Raw genomic sequence first — 20,905 nt, 5'->3', positions numbered from 1 at the left:
AAAGCTGTGTATACATGGAATGGCAGACAGCGAGAAAGAGAGAGAGAGAGAGAGAGACGCATTGTGATCGAGCACAACAATGTAGCCTGCTATGAGTTCTTGAATTCATATTGCTAACTAGGAATAAATTATTCGATGGAATTTTGGACTAGTTTAAATTAGAATAAATTAATGATTGAATAGAAGAACGAAGCTCTTTTATGGATATCGAATAGATGTTTTGGTATAATCAACACGAAATATATTAAAGTCATTCACACTCTGTTTTCCGTTCTACATCTCTCACTGTATGACATTATCGATACATTTGATTATTTCACAATCTTATTATCTCACCTTGAGCGATCAAGATATAATGAAGGAAGTGACGAGAAGGAGACTGGCCATTTGCATCTTCTTCTCCTCTATTTATTCCACAGATCAAGACAGAACGCGGGAGATGGATTAAAGGAGATTTTTTCCTCTGTTTTTCCTTTAATGTAAACCTCTCAGTCTTTCCTTATATATATACATATATAGATGTAAAGAGAGACTGAGAGGTTTATAATAAAGGATATATATATACATATATATATATATATTTCTATCACAATCTTTTCCATCTCATTTTGTACCTACATATATCCCTCTCGCCTATATTCCTCATCTTCATCACAATCTCTCCTTATCTCTCTCATTTCATGCTCAACTATGAATTCTGTATCTCTCTCTCATTCTCTCTCTCTCTCTCTCTCTCTCTCTCTTCACATCTCTTCCTATGCTTGTATTGCTCTTCTCTTTCGCATCCCCTATTTCTTGTTCCTACCATTCCTCGTTCCTCCACTTTTTTGCTCCCTCCTTCTATTTATCAGCTATTTGCTCTCAGCTTTACAATTCCTTCTTCATTTCTATAGCTCTTTCAATCATTTCAGTTTCTTCCACAATCGTAGCGGCTGTCCTCTCTATGCCTTTCTTTCTTCTCTTCTCCGCCTCATGCTCTTTCTTCACCCCCCCGTATTCACTCTTCCGTTGTCTCCCATTGGCTCAATCTATTTTACTTCTATTAGCTTTCCTGTAGCACTCAGCGACATTTCGACAACATGACAAAACGTTGCTTAAATCGCATAAAAATGTTAAATGTTGCATGTTGTTTGCATTTTGGAGGACAACAACAGCAGCAACAGCAACAGCAACAGCAGCAGCAGCAGCAGCAACAACAACAGCAACATCGAGCAATGTTCGCTCTTTGAATAACGCGTGGGCGCACAATAGAGTTGTCGCTGTCGTTGCCGTTGTTTGTGTTGTTGCTATTGTTGCTGTTGCTGTTGCTGTGCCGCTGCGTTTTTTGACATTTTGTAACACGCGCCTGCCAAGCGGCATAAAAATTGACATATTATAATGTCATTGGCGTTCCCGATTTGCGCCACTGCGTCGACTGCCACAATTCGTCAATTCGTTTGGGGCGGCCAGCGTGGGTGGGCAGCGCCACAAGAATTATGCGCGCAGAGTTGCCACAGTCAGCGCAGTTGCTGTTGTTGCTATTGCTATCCTCCTCATCGTGGTTGTTATGGTTGTTGTTGTTGCCGTTTTGCTTGTTTTGACAGGCAACGCACTTCAACTTCAACTTTGGCTTCCAATTTGCATACCCTAGCTAAGGGTATGCATGCGCTGCGATTGATTATGTAACTAAGGCATTGGGGGATTTTAGTCAATGAGGCAATCAATCAGTTGATCAATCAACTAGTATCATCAATCAGCAAATTAGGCATTACTAATTCATCATTATGCAAATCATTAGTCATCAGTCATTAGCCATTAGTCATTAGTCATTAGTTATTAGTCATTAGTCATTAGTCATTAGTCATTAGTCATTAGTCATTAGTCATCAGTCATCAGTCATCAGTCATCAGTCATCAGTCATCAGTCATCAGTCATCAGTCATCAGTCATCAGTCATCAGTCATCAGTCATCAGTCATTAGTCATCAGTCATCAGTCATCAGTCATCAGTCATCAGTCATCAGTCATCAGTCATCAGTCATCAGTCATCAGTCATCAGTCATCAGTCATCAGTCATCAGTCATCAGTCATCAGTCATCAGTCATCAGTCATCAGTCATCAGTCATCAGTCATCAGTCATCAGTCATCAGTCATCAGTCATCAGTCATTAGTCATCAGTCATCAGTCATCAGTCATCAGTCATCAGTCATCAGTCATCAGTCATCAGTCATCAGTCATCAGTCATTAGTCATCAGTATTCAGCAAGAGTATTGAATTGTCGACAAACATCAAATCTCATTGTTGCTCTGCTTGTTCTTGTTTTGTTTTAGTTTCTTTTCCCCCTTTTTCTGCATGCTGTCTAGCCAAGACACAAACCGACGTCGCAGTTGCTGTCTCTTAGCTGTTGGCTGTTGTCTTGTGTCTGTTGCATTTGCCAATACACAACATTCTTATCAGATTGTTGCAATATTTGTGCTTGTTGTTGTTGTTGCAGCCCGCACTCGAGCAGAGCTGCAAAAAAGAGATCTTTATCAAGACGTAGGTTCAGGCTGCGGTAACAACAACATGGTTAGCAACAACAGCAACAGCAACGGCAACAACAACCACAGCAACAGCAACAAAAACATGTAATGAAAATTATGACAAGCCAATGCAAAAAACTAGCAAACAACAAAAATAAAAGTAGAAAAAAAAAAGATTGTAATATGAAAAATTATAATTCAATGGAAAATTGCGCCCACACACGCGTAGCACACACACACACACACACACACACAACAACAACAACAGCAACAACTATTGTTGCTCATTGTTGTTGGTATATTGCTTATCGTGAACGGAAAGCGTTGTCGTTCCTGTGGTTGTTGTTGCTGTTGTTGTTGTTGTGGCTGGCGAGAGTTGTCAACTGTTTTCATTTGGACGGATTTGGTTTTTCTTCTCCTTCTTCATCTTCTCATTTGGGTAGCATTCACTGCATCCTTGGCTTATATAATCGCCGAACATTTAACAAGATCCATCAATCAGTGCGCGCATTGCCCAAAGGAAATTTCCGATCGATGGATAACTTGCATGTTAGCTAGTATCGAATGTCAAGATCCAACTGTCAAGATTAGTCAAACAGAGTGAAAGAGGAGTAGAAGAGAGACAGAGATATCTGAAAGTGGAACACTTTAAGGCTGAGCACAGCTGGTGACTGAATTGAGCATCGACATTGAGCTTATAATCAGAAATGCGTGTTCCCAGCGCTATCAACGCCATCAGAATTGAGCTACAAACTGTAGACCGTTTTGCCTCTACTACAGGCCGTTGGGTTTCCTTCAAGAAATATTTTATTTTTTATCATTTGGCCAAGGCTTTAGTTTTCGCAAGCTTGGGCTTTTATTTAAATAAGTTACTCATGCCTTGGAGAAATGCCTTGGATATATTTGTTGGCTAAGCTTTTTCAAATCATTTAACTCAGTGCTTTACTCCTACTTTTAAGCTCTTCTATGCGATTCTCATGTTTCTAAGCCTTAGTAGACCAATTTAAACTCTTTATACCCCTCTTTCCCTTTCAGCTCTCTCTCTCTCTCTCCTCCCAATCTAGTATTATTTTCTGCTTCCTCTCTTCCGTTCGCTGATGTGTGCCTTTCTATGCGATTTTCAATCGGCACTCGCTCTCTATCTCCTACAAAACTACCTTACGGCAATTCCTGCTCTCTCTTTACCCATCTCGTTCTTCACTCTCACACTATCTCTCTCCCTTTCTCTCTCTTTCCATCTCTTACAGTTTCGCACCCACTCACATGCGCCTTTCCACGCGCTTCTCATGACCTGCAGTCAAGCTTTTAGTTAGAATTACTTGCTTAACAAGTTGTCTGTGGATGTTGGTCAATGGATCTATGCCATATTTGGTCAATGGTCCATGGAAAGGTATATTAGCATATCAGCTGCTGGCAAAAAAAAAAAAAAAAAAAAAAAACAGCAACAACCAAATTAACAACAACAAACAAAAAGAGAATTACAAATTGCAGCGACCGTTAGGCGCAGACGTTGCTGCACGCAGCTTCCGCTGACAACAACAATGTATTTGTTGTTGTTGTTGTTGCTGTTGCTTTTGCCTTTGTCGTTTATCACGCATCGCTGTCAAAGTGTCACTTTAGCTTAACGTTGGTGTAACGCCAAAAGATATCACAGACAATTCCAGTCTGGGCTCCATTCCAGCCGCAGCAGCAGTCGCAGCAGCAGCAGCAGCAGCAGCAGCAGCAGCTGCGCACGCGTAATAACGCATAATGTGCCAGCAACAACAGCAACAACAACCGAAACAACAACAACAGAATCACGTTAATGACAGCGACGACGTGCCTTGAAGCCTGGCTTTGGCTTTGGCTTCGGCTTCGGCTTTGGCCTGGTCTCAGCTTTTAGCCCAGGCATTGGCCATTGGCAGCCGCGCAATCGCTGCAGGCTAAAAGCAAAAGCAAAAAGCAGCACGAAAGAAAAGCAACGAGCAGAAAATGAAAAAAAAATATATATATATAAAAAAACGAAAAGAAAACGAAGGCAACTGCTGTTTTGTCACATCATTATCAGTTGGCCCGTTGCGCAGAATTGGTGGCATTATTGACATGACAGCACAGCAGAGCTCGCCACAGCACGGACATGGCAGGTGTGAAGGAATGCGCCACTAAATCATCCTGTGCGGTCCATTTTGATTGGACGACACACTGTCGGCGATTGCCGTCTTAATAAAGTCATCTAGCGGTTAATATTATACAACAAGGCGCAATAAAAAAAAAGAAATGCGAGCAACACTGCACAACACGCTTCAGGGTGTGGGAAAAATGCATTTAATTGAGTGTAAATATGGAAGCACTATTATCGACCCACTTGACAAGTGCTAGAGCTCGCCTTTCTATGCGATTTTCAAGCAGTCAAGCTGTAGGATTATTGAGGCGAAAAGTAAACATGGGAGAGATTGAGAGAATGAAAGAATGAGAGAGTGAGGAAGATTGAGAGCTAGAGAGAGAGAACGAAAAAAGAGAAATAGAGCTACAGATATCATAAGAGAGAGAGAGAGAGAACGAGTGAGAGAAAAAGAAAGAGAATAATATTAAAAGAGGAAGAAAGAGAGGTAGAGAGAGCGAGAGCGAGAGTGAGAGAGGCGACTTTTAAACTAGAAAGAAGAATGAGCATAGCTGCAGAAAAGGAGAGCAGTGTTAGTAAGTAGCTTATGAGAATCACATAGAAAGGATGTCAAGCAGAAACGAAAAGAAAGCAAATATTAGTACTACTGCTTAAGAATGGCCAAGAAAGGCTTTGAAACAGTTTAAAATGTAGTTGAAAGAGGGAGAGAGAGATACAGTGAGTGTGGGAGCGAGAGAGAAAGAGAGAGGGAGAGAGAGAAAAGCAGATCATTAAGGTCTTCAAACAGAGTGACCATAGAGTGAGGTAGCTCTCATGAGAATCTCATGGAAAGGCTGTCAAACTGAAAATTAAACACCTTAAGTAGTGTGGGATAACATTTCAGAAGAGGACACAGGCACAGAGCTCTGTAAACATAATCGCTGCCAGGTGCCAGGGCTGATGGATGCCTGATGGCAATGCTAGATATTTTTATGGCAATGGGCCATAATAAATTGCAGATTTTGTAGCGCAGTGTACGTCAATCAGTAGAGGGAATTGAAACGTTTAGTGTGCCGCACAGGCCCAGATGAAATTGAAGTTGAAGCCGCAGCCGCAGCCGCAGTCGAAGCTGATGAAGTCTCAGTGCTGGCCACACAAACAAAAAAGTGTGCTTGCGCCTTGTTGCATGAATAATTCATAACAATGAACGACAGCAACAGCAGCAACAGCAGCAGCAGCAACAGGCACGCCAGCAACATGAAAGCTGGTCCAGTTATTAACTGGCATTGTGCGGAGTTTGTGAAAAAAGTGAAAGCTCATAAGGCAATCAGTCAAAACGTCATCAATAGAATTAAGTAATCAACTCGCCGAGCCGCAAAACTGACCACACACAACACGCAGTTGCAGCCAGGCCGACAGCAACATGCGCCTGACCAACAATGGCAACAGGCAACTGGCAACCGGCAGCCGGCAAGAGCAGCAGCAGCAGCAAAAAAGAGCAAGCACAGTCGAGAGCGGCGCATCGAATGTGGTCAAAAAGGAGCCCGGAGTTGGCCAGAACAAAAGTGCGAGTGGCAGGACCACCAACAAAATGAGTTGCCAAAGAACAGCAGCAACCAGCAGCAACCAGCAGCAGCAGCAACCAGCAGCAGCAGCAGCAGTTGGCACTTTTTTCTGTTCAGCTTTTTTTTTTCTTTTGCTTTTTTTTGGTTTGGTTTTTAGCTTCCTTTTAGTTATTCCCTTTTTTTTGGCAAGTTGCTTGGCCTGGCCAACGGGCCGGACCAGTTGAAACAGACACGAGAGAAAACAAATGTCGATAAAGATAAGCAGCGAGGCACTCAGACACAGTTCTTCCTCCTGCCACTGTGTCTGCTTTTGGCTCTACTCCTGCTCTCTGCCTCCTGCCTCTACCGCTCCGCCTGCCTCTATCTCTTCCTTCCACTTCTGCCTATGTCTCAGTTTCTCCTCCTTGTACCTGCCTTAGCTCCTGCCTCTACCGCCGCCTCTACCGCCTCCTCCACCGCTGCCCCTTCCCAACTCCTGCTGCTGCAACATGTTAATTTCAACCGCTAACTGCCAGCGCGAATCAATGAAACCAAAGCGCATTTTAAACATTTGTTGTTGTTGCTTGAAACGCGTGCCCTCGCCTCGCGTCCGTGTGGCACGTTCCAGCTGCAGCATGTTGCAGCCTGCGCGCTAATTATTGAACAGCAGCACACTAAATTTCGAGGGAAATATTTTTAAAAAGTGCTGAGACTCGATCGACTTACTGAAACGTAGTATAAACAAGTCTATATTAATGGAATGATTCGTGGAGCTCTTTAGCGTAACTTGCAGTCAAGTCGGTGCTCTATCCATAGCTGATATCATCGGGGGAAAAGAATCTTCATTGTCAACTTTGATTATGGACGAGAATTTTCTGATCTACAAAATTTTCACATGAAATTCAATGAAAATGTGGAGTTTATAGCAATTCTATTATAGATCGATGCTTAACTTAAGCCAATATATGTTAAAAGCTTACAAATCTTTAGCTTTTATTGTCGATCGATGGGTATTCATCTAAGGAATACCAAAGGATAGCTGAACTACAATCTAACGAACCAAGCTAAATAATTGAAAATTTAGGAAACAACAACAAATGAGAGAACATGAGAATGAGTAGAGAATGAGCTGAGCATGTGCTAGGAATGAGTAGAGAATGAGCTGAGAATGAGCTAAGAATAAGCTGAGAGTTATTTGAGAATAGGTGGAGATAGAGCTGAGAATGAGCTGAGAATAAGCTGAGAGTTATTTGAGAATAGGTGGAGATTGAGCTGAGAATGAGCTAAGAATAAGCTGAGAATGAATGAGAATGAGTAGAGAATGAGCTGAGAATGAATTTCGAATGAGCTGAGATTGAGCTGAGAATTATTAGAGAATCAGCTGAGTATGAGCTAAGAATGAGTAGAGCTTGAACTGAGAGTAATTTGAGAATGCGCTGAGACAATGAGAAGTAATCTATAGGAATAAATTTTGCCATTATCTAAGGATTTCTATCTCTCTCTCGCCCGACTATCTTTCTCTCCCCCTCTCAGTTCAGTCAATGAAAATCGTTAGCTGCTCCAATTGAAAATTGAAAATAACTTTTGCAGTTCGCCTTCTCATGCTCCACTTTGATGTGCTTATCACTTTTTTTTTTTTTTTTTTTATCTCGGCAATTGTAAATAGATTCAACATAAAAATTATCCAACACTGTATTTCTTTTTCTGCTCGCGCAACAATAGAGTTTGAGAATTGTGTGCGCAGAGTGCAATTTGCAGTGGCCTCCAAGTTCAACTAACAAAAAACAAAAAAAAAAAAAGCAAAACAAAAAACAAGAGAAAGAACAAGACAAAGTTGAAGCTGAAACTGAAGCTGCAGCTAAAGTCGAGGCCGAAGACGAAGCCGAAGCCGAAGCCGAAGCGAAAAGATGCAGCTGAAGACGCGGCTCGAAAGATGTGGCAGCTACCCAAAGGAATGCGGCGGCAAATGAAATTGGCAACAACAACAATAACAACAACAACAGCAACTTGGCTAGAACAGGCCAAGACAATTCGAGTTGCGTGATTTGCGTGAGCGTCGTGCGTTGACTGACTGACAAACTGACAAACGGACGAACTGACGCGCCTTCTTCAATGCCTGCAACTCACTCACTCTATCTCTCTCTCTCTCTCGATCTGTTGCGGGAGTTTTCTTCTGTGTTTCTGTTTTGTTTTGTTTTTTTTTTTTTTGCAGCTGCAAGCAAACCAAAATTACAATACACATACGCTCATAGCTGCAGTTGCAGTTGCAGTTCCTCAAAGCTCAGCTCAACTGAAGCCGCAGACGCAGACGCAGCCGCAGCTACAGTTGAGGCACTCTTGGCACACACCAACACAATTGAAATTCCTTTGGCGCAGAAATTGCATTTCACGCTGAAAATGCGTGCTCTGCGTGCAGCAGCCTAAAGTGCAACGATAGCAGCAGCAGCAGCAGCAGCAACAGCAGCAACAACAACATCAGCAGCAGCAGCAACAATTGCTGCAACGAAACAATTATGGGTACAAAGGCGAGTCGAATGGAAAGTACTCTAAGCACTATATCTATATCTATATCTATATCTATATCTATATCTATATCTATATCTATATCTATATCTATATCTATATCTATATCTATATCTATATCTATATCTATATCTATATCTATATCTATATCTATATCTATATCTATATCTATATCTATATCTATATCTATATCTATATCTATATCTATATCTATATCTATATCTATATCTATATCTATATCTATATCTATATCTATATCTATATCTATATCTATATCTATATCTATATCTATATCTATATCTATATCTATATCTATATCTATATCTATATCTATATCTATATCTATATCTATATCTATATCTATATCTATATCTATATCTATATCTATATCTATATCTATATCTATATCTATATCTATATCTATATCTATATCTATATCTATCTATGGGTCAAACGCTGTCACCAAGCTAATGGACTCTACCTCGTACGCCGAGCGCGTTGAGAGCCAGAGAAAACGCACAAAACTTTATGGGATCAGAGCTGACTGGCAAACTTTATGACATAGTGATGTTAATCTCAGCTCTGTCGGAGTTGGACGCGTAGCTGGAGTCAGAGTCAGAGTCAGAGTTGCAGTTGGAGTTGGAGTCGCAGTCAGTAGGAGGCAGCCAAGTAGCATTCGGGGCCAAAGTGTAGGTGCGCGCCTGCGCAACCACGGCAACTGTGGCAACTGTGGCAACAACCAGTGGATGCCGCTGGGTGGCTTTTGCTGCGATTGTGGGTTGCAATTCCGTCATGCCGCTGAGTGCCCAAAGCGCAGCACTTGCCACGCTTAAAGCGGACGCTATTGCTTTTGCTCTTTTTCTAAATATATATATACATATACATAGATTTTTATATTTTTTTCATATACATACATACATACATATATATATATATATATATCTGTATATATATTTACGTATCCTGCGTGCTGCAGTCACGTTTGCGCGCTGCTTCTTCTGCAGCCATTGGCTTGCATTGAATTTTAAACGCTCCAAAAAACTAAAGATCTGCTGAAACGGGAAAGTAAACTCTAGTAGGGAGTGCCTGACTGAGAGATACCCCAGCTGATCTAAAAAGCTAAAAGGAACAATGATCTAGCTGACTAGGAAATACCTCAACCTAGATGGTTTGCTTCCTCTTTGGAAAAGCTAAATGATTTGGTAGAAAGTGCCCGACTAAGAGATACCCCAACCCAACAGAAAAAGCCAAGGGAAACATTGATCTAGTGGCGAGTGCCTGACTAGCAAATACCTAGACCGATCCGTGTTTTCATCTGTATATATATTTTTACATATCCATCTAAAATTACATACACGCATCTATCTCGTCATACGCCTCCCCTCTCAGTATTCGCCTTCATTTTGTTTGTTGATTTTGGACAAACGCAACAGCTTGCGGCAAGCGCGACATGAGTTGGCACTATTGTTGCCCAAGCACTGGCAAAAATACACTCGAAGAGAGTTTCGGGCCCAGCGTCTGAGGGCCCCCGCCAGTCAGGGGGTCAACAATCTAATTACAAGTCGGCACACGCAGCTGTCGCCCCACAAATGCAGCTCACTCGGCACACTCGTTGGCTGCGAGTGTCGTGACTGGGCGCAGTTCCCAGTTCTAAGCTGTAGATGTTTGCGCTGCCACGCCTCACCTCAGCTCGCCTCAGCTCCCCTCAGCTAGCCAAGCACCTCTTCACGCGCTGCATTAGACATCTGTAATTGGATTACTCTAGATGTTCCATAATCAAAAGCATTCAAAGCTTTTTTTTATTGGGGGAAGAAAAAACATTGTGAATGCTGATTGAATTGTGACAAACTGTGAATGACAATTGATGTGCCTAAGAGATAGTAAAGGCGGGAGAAGTTATGGTAGATGTAGTCCTAAGACTGAACTCTATTATTGCATATAACTTAGTTATGAATTCATACTTTAAAATACAAATATTGTATAATATATAATATAATATTATATTTAAAATCATATTCTGTCTATATTCCTCTATTCGTATATCTTTCTCCATGATTTTATTCTTGATCTGAGCTCCGGACAATGTGCTGAGTCTTTCTAGCCATGGCTCTCTGTCCGCCTATCCAAAATGCCTAAAAGCATTATGAATTTCTTATTTCGATAACCCTATTCGATTATCGATAAAAATCGATCAGTTAAAGAGTCGCTGTCTACTTCGAATTGATTATAAGATTCCTTTCAGGCGGTTTCTGATGTACACGCAAATGAAGTCATATTGCTCCCCTGTGCTGAGGCACAGGAGAGGTGGACTCTACTCTAGTATAATTGGAGAGATAAGGACAGCATTGAGGAAATGAAGAAGCTAAACAAGATCTCAAGCAATTTTATTTGGTCTAATACAAAACTTAGATTTAATAAAAGAATTGAAAGTGCTTAAAATAAACTGAGGAAATTTTTTCAGTTTTCAATTGTTAAAAAATGCTTGAAAAATTGATAAAAAAAAAATAAGTAAAAACTGCTGTTTAAATTTTGTTTATATATCTCTTAGTTTCGATTTTATAGTACTTTTGCCTGAAAATAGCTGGCTGAAAATAGCTGTGAGTGACTGTATATCATGATTAAACTGAGAATACCTGATCATTTTTGAACAGATTTCTCATCTGCTAATCTATTTATTTATTCACATCAAATATGAAAAGAGCTGGAGTCTTATTTAAAGTCCCTATATACCCCACACAAAATGAAAGCCTCTCAAATGGGAATTTGGCTATCACAATTAATAATGAAAAAAACTTTAAGCTGCATTTCAGACTTAAGCCCGGTAACTTGCATAATTAATGATAATTAGCCAATCGCATTGACAGCGCAGCGAGATGGGAATGGAAATGGAAAATGCATTTTCCATTTTCATTAACCGACAAAAAAATATAAAAAAAAAAGTTGACTTACGCTCTTAATGCACTTTACGTCAAAACAGTCGAGATATACGTAAGTAAATGTGTGTGTGTGTGGAAGGGGTGTGGATCCGATATGGGAAATCCATTAATAAATAAAGGCCGCACTGCGTTGACAACACTCACCTGCAAAGAGAGAAAGAGAGGGAGAGAATGAGAGATTGACTGAGTGAGTTGAATATGAAACAAAGCGTAAAAAAAAAGAATATTATTAAAAAAGAATTTCATTAAGTGCAAATGCTGCAAAGGGCCAGCAAAATGGCGTCCATTATAGCACACACATACAGTGGAGTATGTGTGTGTGTGTGTGTGTGCTATAATAATGGCTGATGCTGTTGCATGTTGCATGTTGCGTGTGTGTCAACTTTTGCACTTTTTGCGCAAATGCAAATAGTGTAAAATGTGAAATGTGAAGTGAAGCAGGTGAATTAAGTGCGGTGGAGAGCGGTGGCCCAAAAGGTAGGCTAACATGTGCGCAAGTGTGTGTGCAAGTGTGTGCTTCTGTAAATATGTGTATGTATTTTCACACGAATGCCAAAGCCGAAACATCGAAACGAAGCTGTCGCAAGCAACGCTTCAGCGATTCGCACTGCAATATATATATATATATACATATATATTACATGTGTGTGTGCGTGTGTGTGTGTGTGTGGCACAACTTCAATGGCCGTTGCATATTATTGCTGCAACGCAACTAACAACAACATGCCACACGCCTACAATTGGCAAAACGCCCAACAGCAAATGTCCAACCCCAAAAAAAAGAAGAAAAGCAACGAAGAATTTTAATACAATTGTGTATTAGTATAAGTGTGTGTGTGTGTGTGTGTGTGTGTGTGTGTGTGTGTGTGTGTGTGTGTATTATGTCTAGAAATATTCGAAATATTTAAGGTAATCAGCAGCCATAGAACACGCAAGCCAGAGCCTAGCAGAGGCGTGTGCTATGCCACGGTGCGTGTGTGTGTGTGTGTGTGTATGTGTGCGTGTGTGTAGGGTAGCTCAATTTCAAGTCAAGCAGGCAAAGCCAACTGGACAACACACACACACACACAATGCCAGAGCGAGCCAGCCGCAGAGTGTGTAAGTGCGAGCGAGTGACTGCGCGGAAGAGCGAGCAAGCGAGACAGATACAGACAGAGTGAGAGAGATAGACAGAGAGAGAGAGAGAGAGAGCGAGAGAGCGAGCGACAGGCGAGGCGCCTTTGCCCTGTGAGCGAGCGAAAGAGGGCGACGGCTCGCAACAGAGGGGGCAGGTAGAGGCGGCAGACGTAGGGCAGCTATGGCCAGGCGGTAAGGGTTGTTCACACACACGAGCGCACGCATAGGCACATATGTGTGCGTGTGTGTGTGTGTGCAAACGAGATGGCATAGGTTAAACGAGCCTAGGCCGAGGCCGATATGCCGAGCGACAGAGCGAGGGCTTGGGGTAGGCCGCCTAGGCAAATGGTTTTTTGAGGGTCGGCTGCCATTTTCAGCTCTAGCCTACCATAAGACGGCCATAAATAATGCAACAACAACAACAACTAAATCTATTGGCCAAATTATACAAGAGGCCAAAATAGATAGTACAAATATGTACATATAAACGTAGCTTAGGATGTGGAATAAAATGTCATTTTACAGCAGAGCTAGCAATATGTTAAAAATGGGATTAAATGGGAATATCTAACAAAATAGAACTTAGCTAGATATGGCTGGTATACTCAGATATTTAGGGAGGGAAGAAACCTAGAATTAGAAAAGGAATTCAGGTGTATATATCGCATATATCAAGTTCTTTGTGCATTATAATGCTAAATTGGCATCAAGACTTGATGGAAAATATAAAGAAAATTAAGTCAACTAACGGAACTAAATATCTCTATATAGCCCAATCGGCCAGAGCAGATTTCTCACGCTCTTTTTATTGGCCCTGAGAGCCACAGCACATACCAAATGGTATATCAGTCCATTTCATACCAAATCAGATCTTTTGGGACGGAAGGCTGTTCAGCATAATCAATTTGTAGATCTTATCTGGAAACCGCAACTCGATGACGAACTCCAGTCGTTGACATCTGTTGTCTTTCTCTCGGATCTCGAAGGCATTGGTAACGCTCGGAGTTCGATTTCCTAGAGCGAGTTCTCATATATATATATATATATATATATATATATATATATATAATTTTCTTTTTGTAAAAAATATAGTCTACCATCTAAGTTTCTATCGAGCCTATTCCATATGAATAAATAAAAATACAAACATACATAAATACAATTAAATTTGTACTAAAAAACTTCAATATGAATTGTATTTTTCATATACAACTAAATCTATAATTCTTTACAAATTGCTGAATAGAATTCTTTTGAATTCTCGCGATTCTAAGGATTGTATTGCATACATATAGAAACCCTAATGGCGTCTGCCTTTGATGGTTGAACTTTCAACCCTAATTGAAATTTTGAAAAGAAGAAAAGATTTAGAAAGACAGACGCAGAGAGCCAGTCTGTGTGTGTGAGAGGGGGAGCAAAATAATGGATTAGAAATAATAGCACAGAAATGGAACTGAAGCAAGCGATAAACAGAAGAAGCATAACGATAATTGAGTCAATATTGAGAAATCAACAATATTTATAAAATATGTAAAGAAGGAAGCTAAACCTATGAGAGAGCTTTTAATTAATTGATCAACAAATATAGAGATCCTGAATGTTAAAGAAAAGGCTTGGAATAGGAACAGAAAACACATGATCTGAGCTCAAGATCAAACGCTGCAAAAGCTTACCCATACAAATGCGATCGAAACTGGAGGCGTATAGTAAAACTTACAGAGTGAATAAGAGAAAGATAGAGAGAAAGAGAAGAAAAGAGCGGGAGAGAAATCAGTTGACAAAGATCGAGAAAGAGAGAGAGAGAGAGAGCATCCTAGAAGAAGCTCTTACAAGTTAGAGAGAATCTGACAAAAACTCATACAAATTTATAATAATTATAAAAGATTGCATTCAGAAAAAATCTCCATATAACTCCACACATATGTGAGAACATTTGCGAATCTAGATATTCCAAAGCATTGAGATCGTGAATGAAAACGAGAATAAGTTTCCTCATTCAATATATTTTGCTTATCTGACTGCAAGCGGCAATAGATCGTTTTATTGTCGTTAAGAGAGAACAAAAAAAATATGCATATGTATATATAAATAAAAAAATAAAAAAATAACAACAAAAGCAAAACAAGTTTCCGCAAAACTCTTTCAGCCATTTGGTATAAACAATATTTTTCTCCGACTCTATGATTAACAAGTAGCCGGTGCGGGGCATCTATTATATCTCGTTAAAGTCCAAAACCCGATCGAAGACAAACTCTCTATAATTACTCGACATATGCTATTAAAATTGACCAAAGAGAGAGAGAGAGGGAAGTGATTGATAGATAGAACAAGATAGAGCTGTGACATGTATGTATATGCAAGCTGATCATACCCCCCAGTGGGCTGGCAAAGTGTACAGGGTATTGCAATAGGAATAATTTTGCATGCTTGATCGTTAGCCAAGACTTATGCGAGCCAATACACAAATACTAAAGTACAGTTGGTATATACAGCATATAGTATATATAGATATATGAGTATGACTATGACTATGACTAATCGACGGGCGAGAAACCGCTTTGAAAGTTAACTATTTAACGGCCGATTTCAATGGATAATGCCGACGGCTGGGTTGCCCTTGACACCTGCATCTGCCAGGTAGCACTAATAAGCCAAACTAATTGCACACCTTCCGCTCGCCGTTGGCATTGAATCTAATAGTCGTGTGCGCTCTCTGGTCACAATTTCGATTTTGATTTGCTTATCGTTTCATTTCATTTCGTTTCATTTCATTTAATTTCGTTTCATTTCGTTTCGTTTCGTTACGTTTCGCTTTGATGACGGAACTGGAAAAGTAAATGCCGCCTGCAGTTGTAGGTCTATGTGAATGTGAATTTGTGTGTGTGTGTGTGTGTGTGTGTGTGTGTGTATTCATTTGTATATAGTTTAAGCCAGCTCTCTTTCATCTTCGACTGCTAAAGCCACCCTGTTGCGTTAGAATTGATATACATATACATATACATATGTGCGTATATGTGTGTATGTAAATATATGTACATATCTATATGCATATATTTTTTATGATTTTTTATTGTTGTTTTTTCATTCTATTTTTTTTCTCAATATTTCATTTGTTATCCGTTCTATTGCTTTGCTTTTCTTTCATTTTGCTTTACCTCTGGCTGAGCTGCATTCGCGCTGCGCACGCGCAAAACTTGTTAGAAGTTTTGTGTTCTATTCTTATACTATAAACACACATATATACATAATATATATATATATATATATATATATATATATATATATATATATATATGTATATGCATATATATATATACATAGCGACGACTGCTGGAACGGGGAAGTCGGGTAGCCGTCATCGCAGCGCGCATGTTCAAGGTTAACAACGCTCGAGCGCCGCTCAAGTGTGTGCACCGCGGACTATCGACGGTCCGCTCTAACAAATGGTTTAATGGAACGGACGCCGCGACGCGACAGACCGGCATGGCATGGCATCGCATCGCATAGCCGGCAACTAGTCGAGTGGGTAGTAGCAGTAGCATTCGATATATGTATATAGGGTAGCGGGGGATGGGCATTAGGCGTTGTCACAGTCGCAGCTGTCGCAATGGCTTGATATTATCGGGCGATTGTCAGAGAAGCGGAAAAAAGTTGTTGATAAAGTGTTATGTGATCGCTTTGCTGTTCCATTCGAGCATTCCAGGCAGTAAAGGGTATCGAAGTTATGAAATGAATTGATCTCTAGCTGCTAGGAGATCTATATAGAATTCATTACAACTGGATAACGTGTTATGTGATCGGATTGCTGTTCCATTCCAGCATTCCAGGCGGTAAAAGGTATCTAAGTTATGAATTTAATTGATCTCTAGCTGCTAGAAGATCTATATAGAATTGATTACAACTCTTTAACGTGTTATGTGATAGTTTGGCTGTTCCATTCCAGCATTTCTAACAGTAACTCTTGTATTAGCTAAAATTTCAATTGTTTGGAGACAAAACTGATTTATATAGAATTAGTAACTAATTGATAAACTGTTATGGGCACTTTTTTATGTTCCTTTCCAGCGTTTCCAGCAATATAAGCAAGCTTGAGCCACTGTCAGCTCTAATTATGCCTTTATAAGTTATAGAAAACCCATTAATAAACTGTTAATGAATTTATGTGGTGTTTCATTCCACTATTCCTAGCAGTAAACGGCATCTAAATCAATTATTTATGTATGTATGAGGGTTATAATAAGTATAAAGAAACCTAATGAAACATTTTTAATCGTACTCGTTATTGTTCCATTTCAGCATTCCTAGTAGCTAATCCGTTTACATTTCTGATAATCATAATCTTAAAAAGTATTGGATTCCAATTTGTTTTGACCTTTGAGTGAACTCTTTAGCATTCCATTTCAGTATTCCCACCAGTACAGCCTTTGCCGTGATTCTGCCATTCCATTTTGCGAGCTCGCTAATAGTATTCCATTTCGCTGTGCGCTCCCAATATCAATGCTCGAATGGAATGCGCACTGAATTCTTAAATCGGCTGATAGAGATATGAACGGAAACTGAGCCGAGCTGTGTAGAGCGGAGCAGAAACTGTTAAGCAATCTCTTTTGTGTTCTATTTCAGTATTCCAAGCATAAAAGACGTCACCATGTCGCTTGCTGAATTAAATGGGCAATAGAACAAGAGAACTTGTGTGTGTTCCATTCCGGCGGCAGGGCTGTGGGAAATAAATCTCTCAAGTCAAGTTCGCAATGGAAATGATGTTTTCAAATTTCCGATATCAACTCGAATTTATCGATATATTCAGACATTGATTTTCTCATCACTCGAACACCTTGTTTCGATTCGTGTGTTTTTGTGTGCTCAAAGGAGGCTTTGCCTTCGATTTGCAGGCAGACCCCAGAGCAGTTTTAGTTTAGTTTCATTTTATAAATAGTGCTCGACTATAGCACACGTTTTATTTTTTTTTTTCTATTTTTGAATTTTTTATTTCATTATTTGGCAAAAAGTATTGTAAAAATCGTAAAAAGTGATAGTGTATAAATCTCAATTGGTAATCGGTGTAAGCCAAATTAAGTATCGCGTTCAAATGACTCAAAATCTAAAAGAATTAGAACAAGAGCTGCAGTTGCCGCCGCCGTTGCCGCAGTCGCCACCGCCGCAGCAGCAGCAGCAACAACAACAACAACAAAAGCTACTACAGCAAAACGGGCAAAGCGACGATGAGGGCCAACAACCAGTACAACCCAAACAGGAGCAACAACAAGAGCAACAACCACCAGAACCACCAGAACCACCAGAACAACAGCCGCAACAAAAGGAAAATAAACAACAAAAACAGCAAGCGAAGAACAAAATATTCTCGAGCGATGCCGAATTGTTGCGCGATTTGGCGAAATCGCAGCCACAGCAAACGCCTCAATCGCCGCACGAGAAACGCATCGGCCTCATCGCAGCTATGGGCCACTTTCGCCCAAAGAATGCCACGCCCATACAGTTCTATAACTATGTAAGGGAGTTCTGCATAATGCACAATTGCAGCATCGACGAGGCCATGGAACGGGCACCCGATGCCTGGACGAAGCTCAGCAAAGATCAAAGGAAACTCTACAATTCGGTAAGGATATGGCTTAATGCATTTCAGATTCCGATTCAGATTCCTATGCAGAACTTGGGCTGGCTATATGGGAACAGCTGGACGTCCATTTTAGCTGTTCCTTGTACTTAGCTCAGTATGATTTCTCTTCTGTTGAAATCTTCTCCATTTGTTTGCCTATAATCTAAAGATGTATTTTCCTAAGATTCAGGATGACAGTTAAAACTTTTCGTTGCCTTAGCTGTTCATTACTCAAACTGTTCACAGTTCCATTGCTTCAGTTGCATCTGTTCATAGCCCAAACTGTTTATTGATCTTCTTCAAATCTCAGACCGCTCTTAGCCTAAACTGTTCATGGTTCTATCTTTTCAGTTTCATCTGTTCCTAGCCTCCACTGTTCTTAGTTTAAGCTGTTCGCAGCTTAAACGGGTGACTTTCGTCTCTTCAGTTCCATCTCTTAATTATTCCAGCTGTTCATAGCTTAGACTGTTCATAGCGCATATTGTTTATACCTCAAACTGTTCATAGCATCAGTCGTTCCTAGCTTAAACTGTTCACAGTTGCATCTCTTCAGTTTCAATTGTTTCTTAGCCTCAACTGTTCATAGCCCAGATTGTTCTCTTCTTCAACTGTTCATAGCTGATGACTTTCGTCTCTGCAGTTTCATCTGTTTATAATCTAAACTGTTCACAGCTCTGTTTATAGCTTAGACTGTTCACAGCATATGCCGCTCATTGCTTAAAGTGTTCATATCGTAAATTTGTTCATAGCATATGCCGTTCTTAGCTTAAACTGTTCACAGTTCCATCTCTTCAGTTTCATTTATTTCTTAGCCTCAACTGTTCATAGCTTAAGCTTAAACTGTTCATAGCCCTAATTGTTCTCTTCGGAAACTGTTCATAGCTCTATTCTTATGTAGCTCAAACTGTTCATAGCATAAGGCAATATAGCTCGAACCATTCACAGCTTCATAAGATTAATTCCAATTCAATTATAGCACAGTCTGTTGCTTGCTCAAACTATTCCCACCTTCATTTGCTCAGCTTCATCAGTTCAGTTTCCGCTGTTCACAGTTTCATCTGTTCCCAGTTTCACCTCTTTGCAATTCATCAGATCATGCAAGTCTGTTCCCAGTTCAAACGAATCAGTGCGAGTCCAACTGTTCCTAGTTTAGATATCTGCTTTCCCAGCCCCTCAAAGTATTCCCACTTTCGTCTCTTCCCATTTCCGTCCCTTCCATTTTCTATTTAGGCCACTCTCAGCTCATTTTCGACTGTCTCTCTCACTCTCTCTCTCTCTCTCTCTCTCTCTCTCTCTCTTTCAGGAAATGCACGCCGCTCTGCCCATTCCCGTGCCGCGCCACCTCATCTATAGGGCATTTCAGATGGAGCGCGCCGGTCGCTGGAAGATCAGCTGCGCACCCGCCGCGAACGGCACGACCACGCTGTACTCGATGGAATCGTATTCGCCGCCGGTGAAGCCCACCAAGCTGCAGGCGCGCCTGAAGGCGCAGCAGCCGCGCTACGATAATCTCGCCGAGATTGTGCCCTGCATCCCGGAGTCGCCGCGCACGCACCCGACATCGCCTTCGGGCAGCTCGCCGAAGGCAAAGGCGTCGCCCGATCAGCGGGAGAAGCGCGAGAAAACAACGCTGACGCTGCGCGAGCTGCTCTCCGAGCCGAACCTGAAGGGACTGCGCAAGGCTCGGGGGGTCGGCAAGGCGGCGCCAGCGGCGCCGGCCAGCACACAGAAGCAGCAGCAGCCGGCGCAGCGCCCGACGCCGGCAAAGTGCAAGAGCAAAAAGCTGCTGAACACGTCGTCCGTGAAGAAGAAGCAGCAGCCAGAGCCAGATCAGCTGAAGCCGCCGCAGAAGCCCCACCGTCCAGAAGCCGAGCAGACGTCGGCACGCTCGAAGCTGCCAGCCATTGGCAAGCGAAAGCACACACTCAGTAAGAAATCGAAATCCAAATCCTAAGTGAGCCTGGCCAGAGCGCCAGGCGAATTTCTCAATCACCAAGTTAAGATACATCCTCATCCTCAACGTTCACGATTACAAACAGCATGCATGATAAACAAAAAACAAAACAAAAAAAAAAGTACAAAAAAACAAATGGAAGGGAAAGAGAGTACACGCTCACACAGATACACACTCACTCTCACAGCCACACAGTGCCCTGATCTACAGGACTACAGACTCAGATCTCTGCACACGTATACACACTAACACACTCAGCCTTACATCTAATTGATTAACCGGCTTATCGGAATCGTTATAATGTTGTTTAATCATACACGCACATATAAATATCGATACACATAGAGAGAGATGTGTTTATCGATAATCGACAATTTTCTTCAACTTCAACTTGCTGCTGCCCTACGTATGATATCGACACTCAACACAGACATTAGTATAGCTCGATCAGTGAATGAAGAACACGAATGTTAACTACCCTGAAGCGCAAACACGTATAGATAGATGATTGTCATTGTATTCGTATTATTATTGTTAACCTATGCAGCGTTTGTACCAGAATCAGCATGAGCGAAAATACCAAATAAATGTGTACTTGAATGTTGAAAGTGTGGCACGTGTTCTCTGTGATTATGCTGC

The 20,905-nt window shown here is 41.0% G+C and overlaps 2 protein-coding genes across 5 annotated transcripts in view; one reads left to right on the top strand and one right to left on the bottom strand.

The window, feature by feature from the left end:
- Positions 1 to 20,905, bottom strand: part of LOC6585183 (pneumococcal serine-rich repeat protein) — a 154,367-nt gene that overhangs the window by 117,513 nt on the left and 15,949 nt on the right. The window lies entirely within an intron of this gene.
- On the top strand, positions 1,095 to 20,874 carry LOC122757704 (bromodomain-containing protein DDB_G0280777). Of its 2 annotated transcripts, XM_044010819.1 has the most exons (3): positions 1,095 to 1,205; positions 17,869 to 18,312; positions 19,616 to 20,874. In XM_044010819.1, the coding sequence occupies exons 1-3, from the start codon at positions 1,110 to 1,112 to the stop codon at positions 20,264 to 20,266; spliced, it is 1,191 nt and encodes a 396-aa protein (XP_043866754.1). In that variant the 5' UTR covers positions 1,095 to 1,109; the 3' UTR covers positions 20,267 to 20,874. The 2 variants fall into 2 exon arrangements, with proteins under 2 accessions (XP_043866754.1, XP_043866759.1); XM_044010824.1 differs by lacking the exon at positions 1,095 to 1,205 and having other exon boundaries at positions 17,614 to 18,312.

The sequence above is a fragment of the Drosophila mojavensis genome, unplaced genomic scaffold, assembly GCF_018153725.1.
Source record: "Drosophila mojavensis isolate 15081-1352.22 unplaced genomic scaffold, ASM1815372v1 contig_136, whole genome shotgun sequence".
Taxonomy (NCBI): Eukaryota; Metazoa; Arthropoda; class Insecta; order Diptera; family Drosophilidae; genus Drosophila; species Drosophila mojavensis.
Note: the sequence above shows the minus strand (reverse complement) of the source record. Positions and strands in the feature narration are given on the sequence as shown.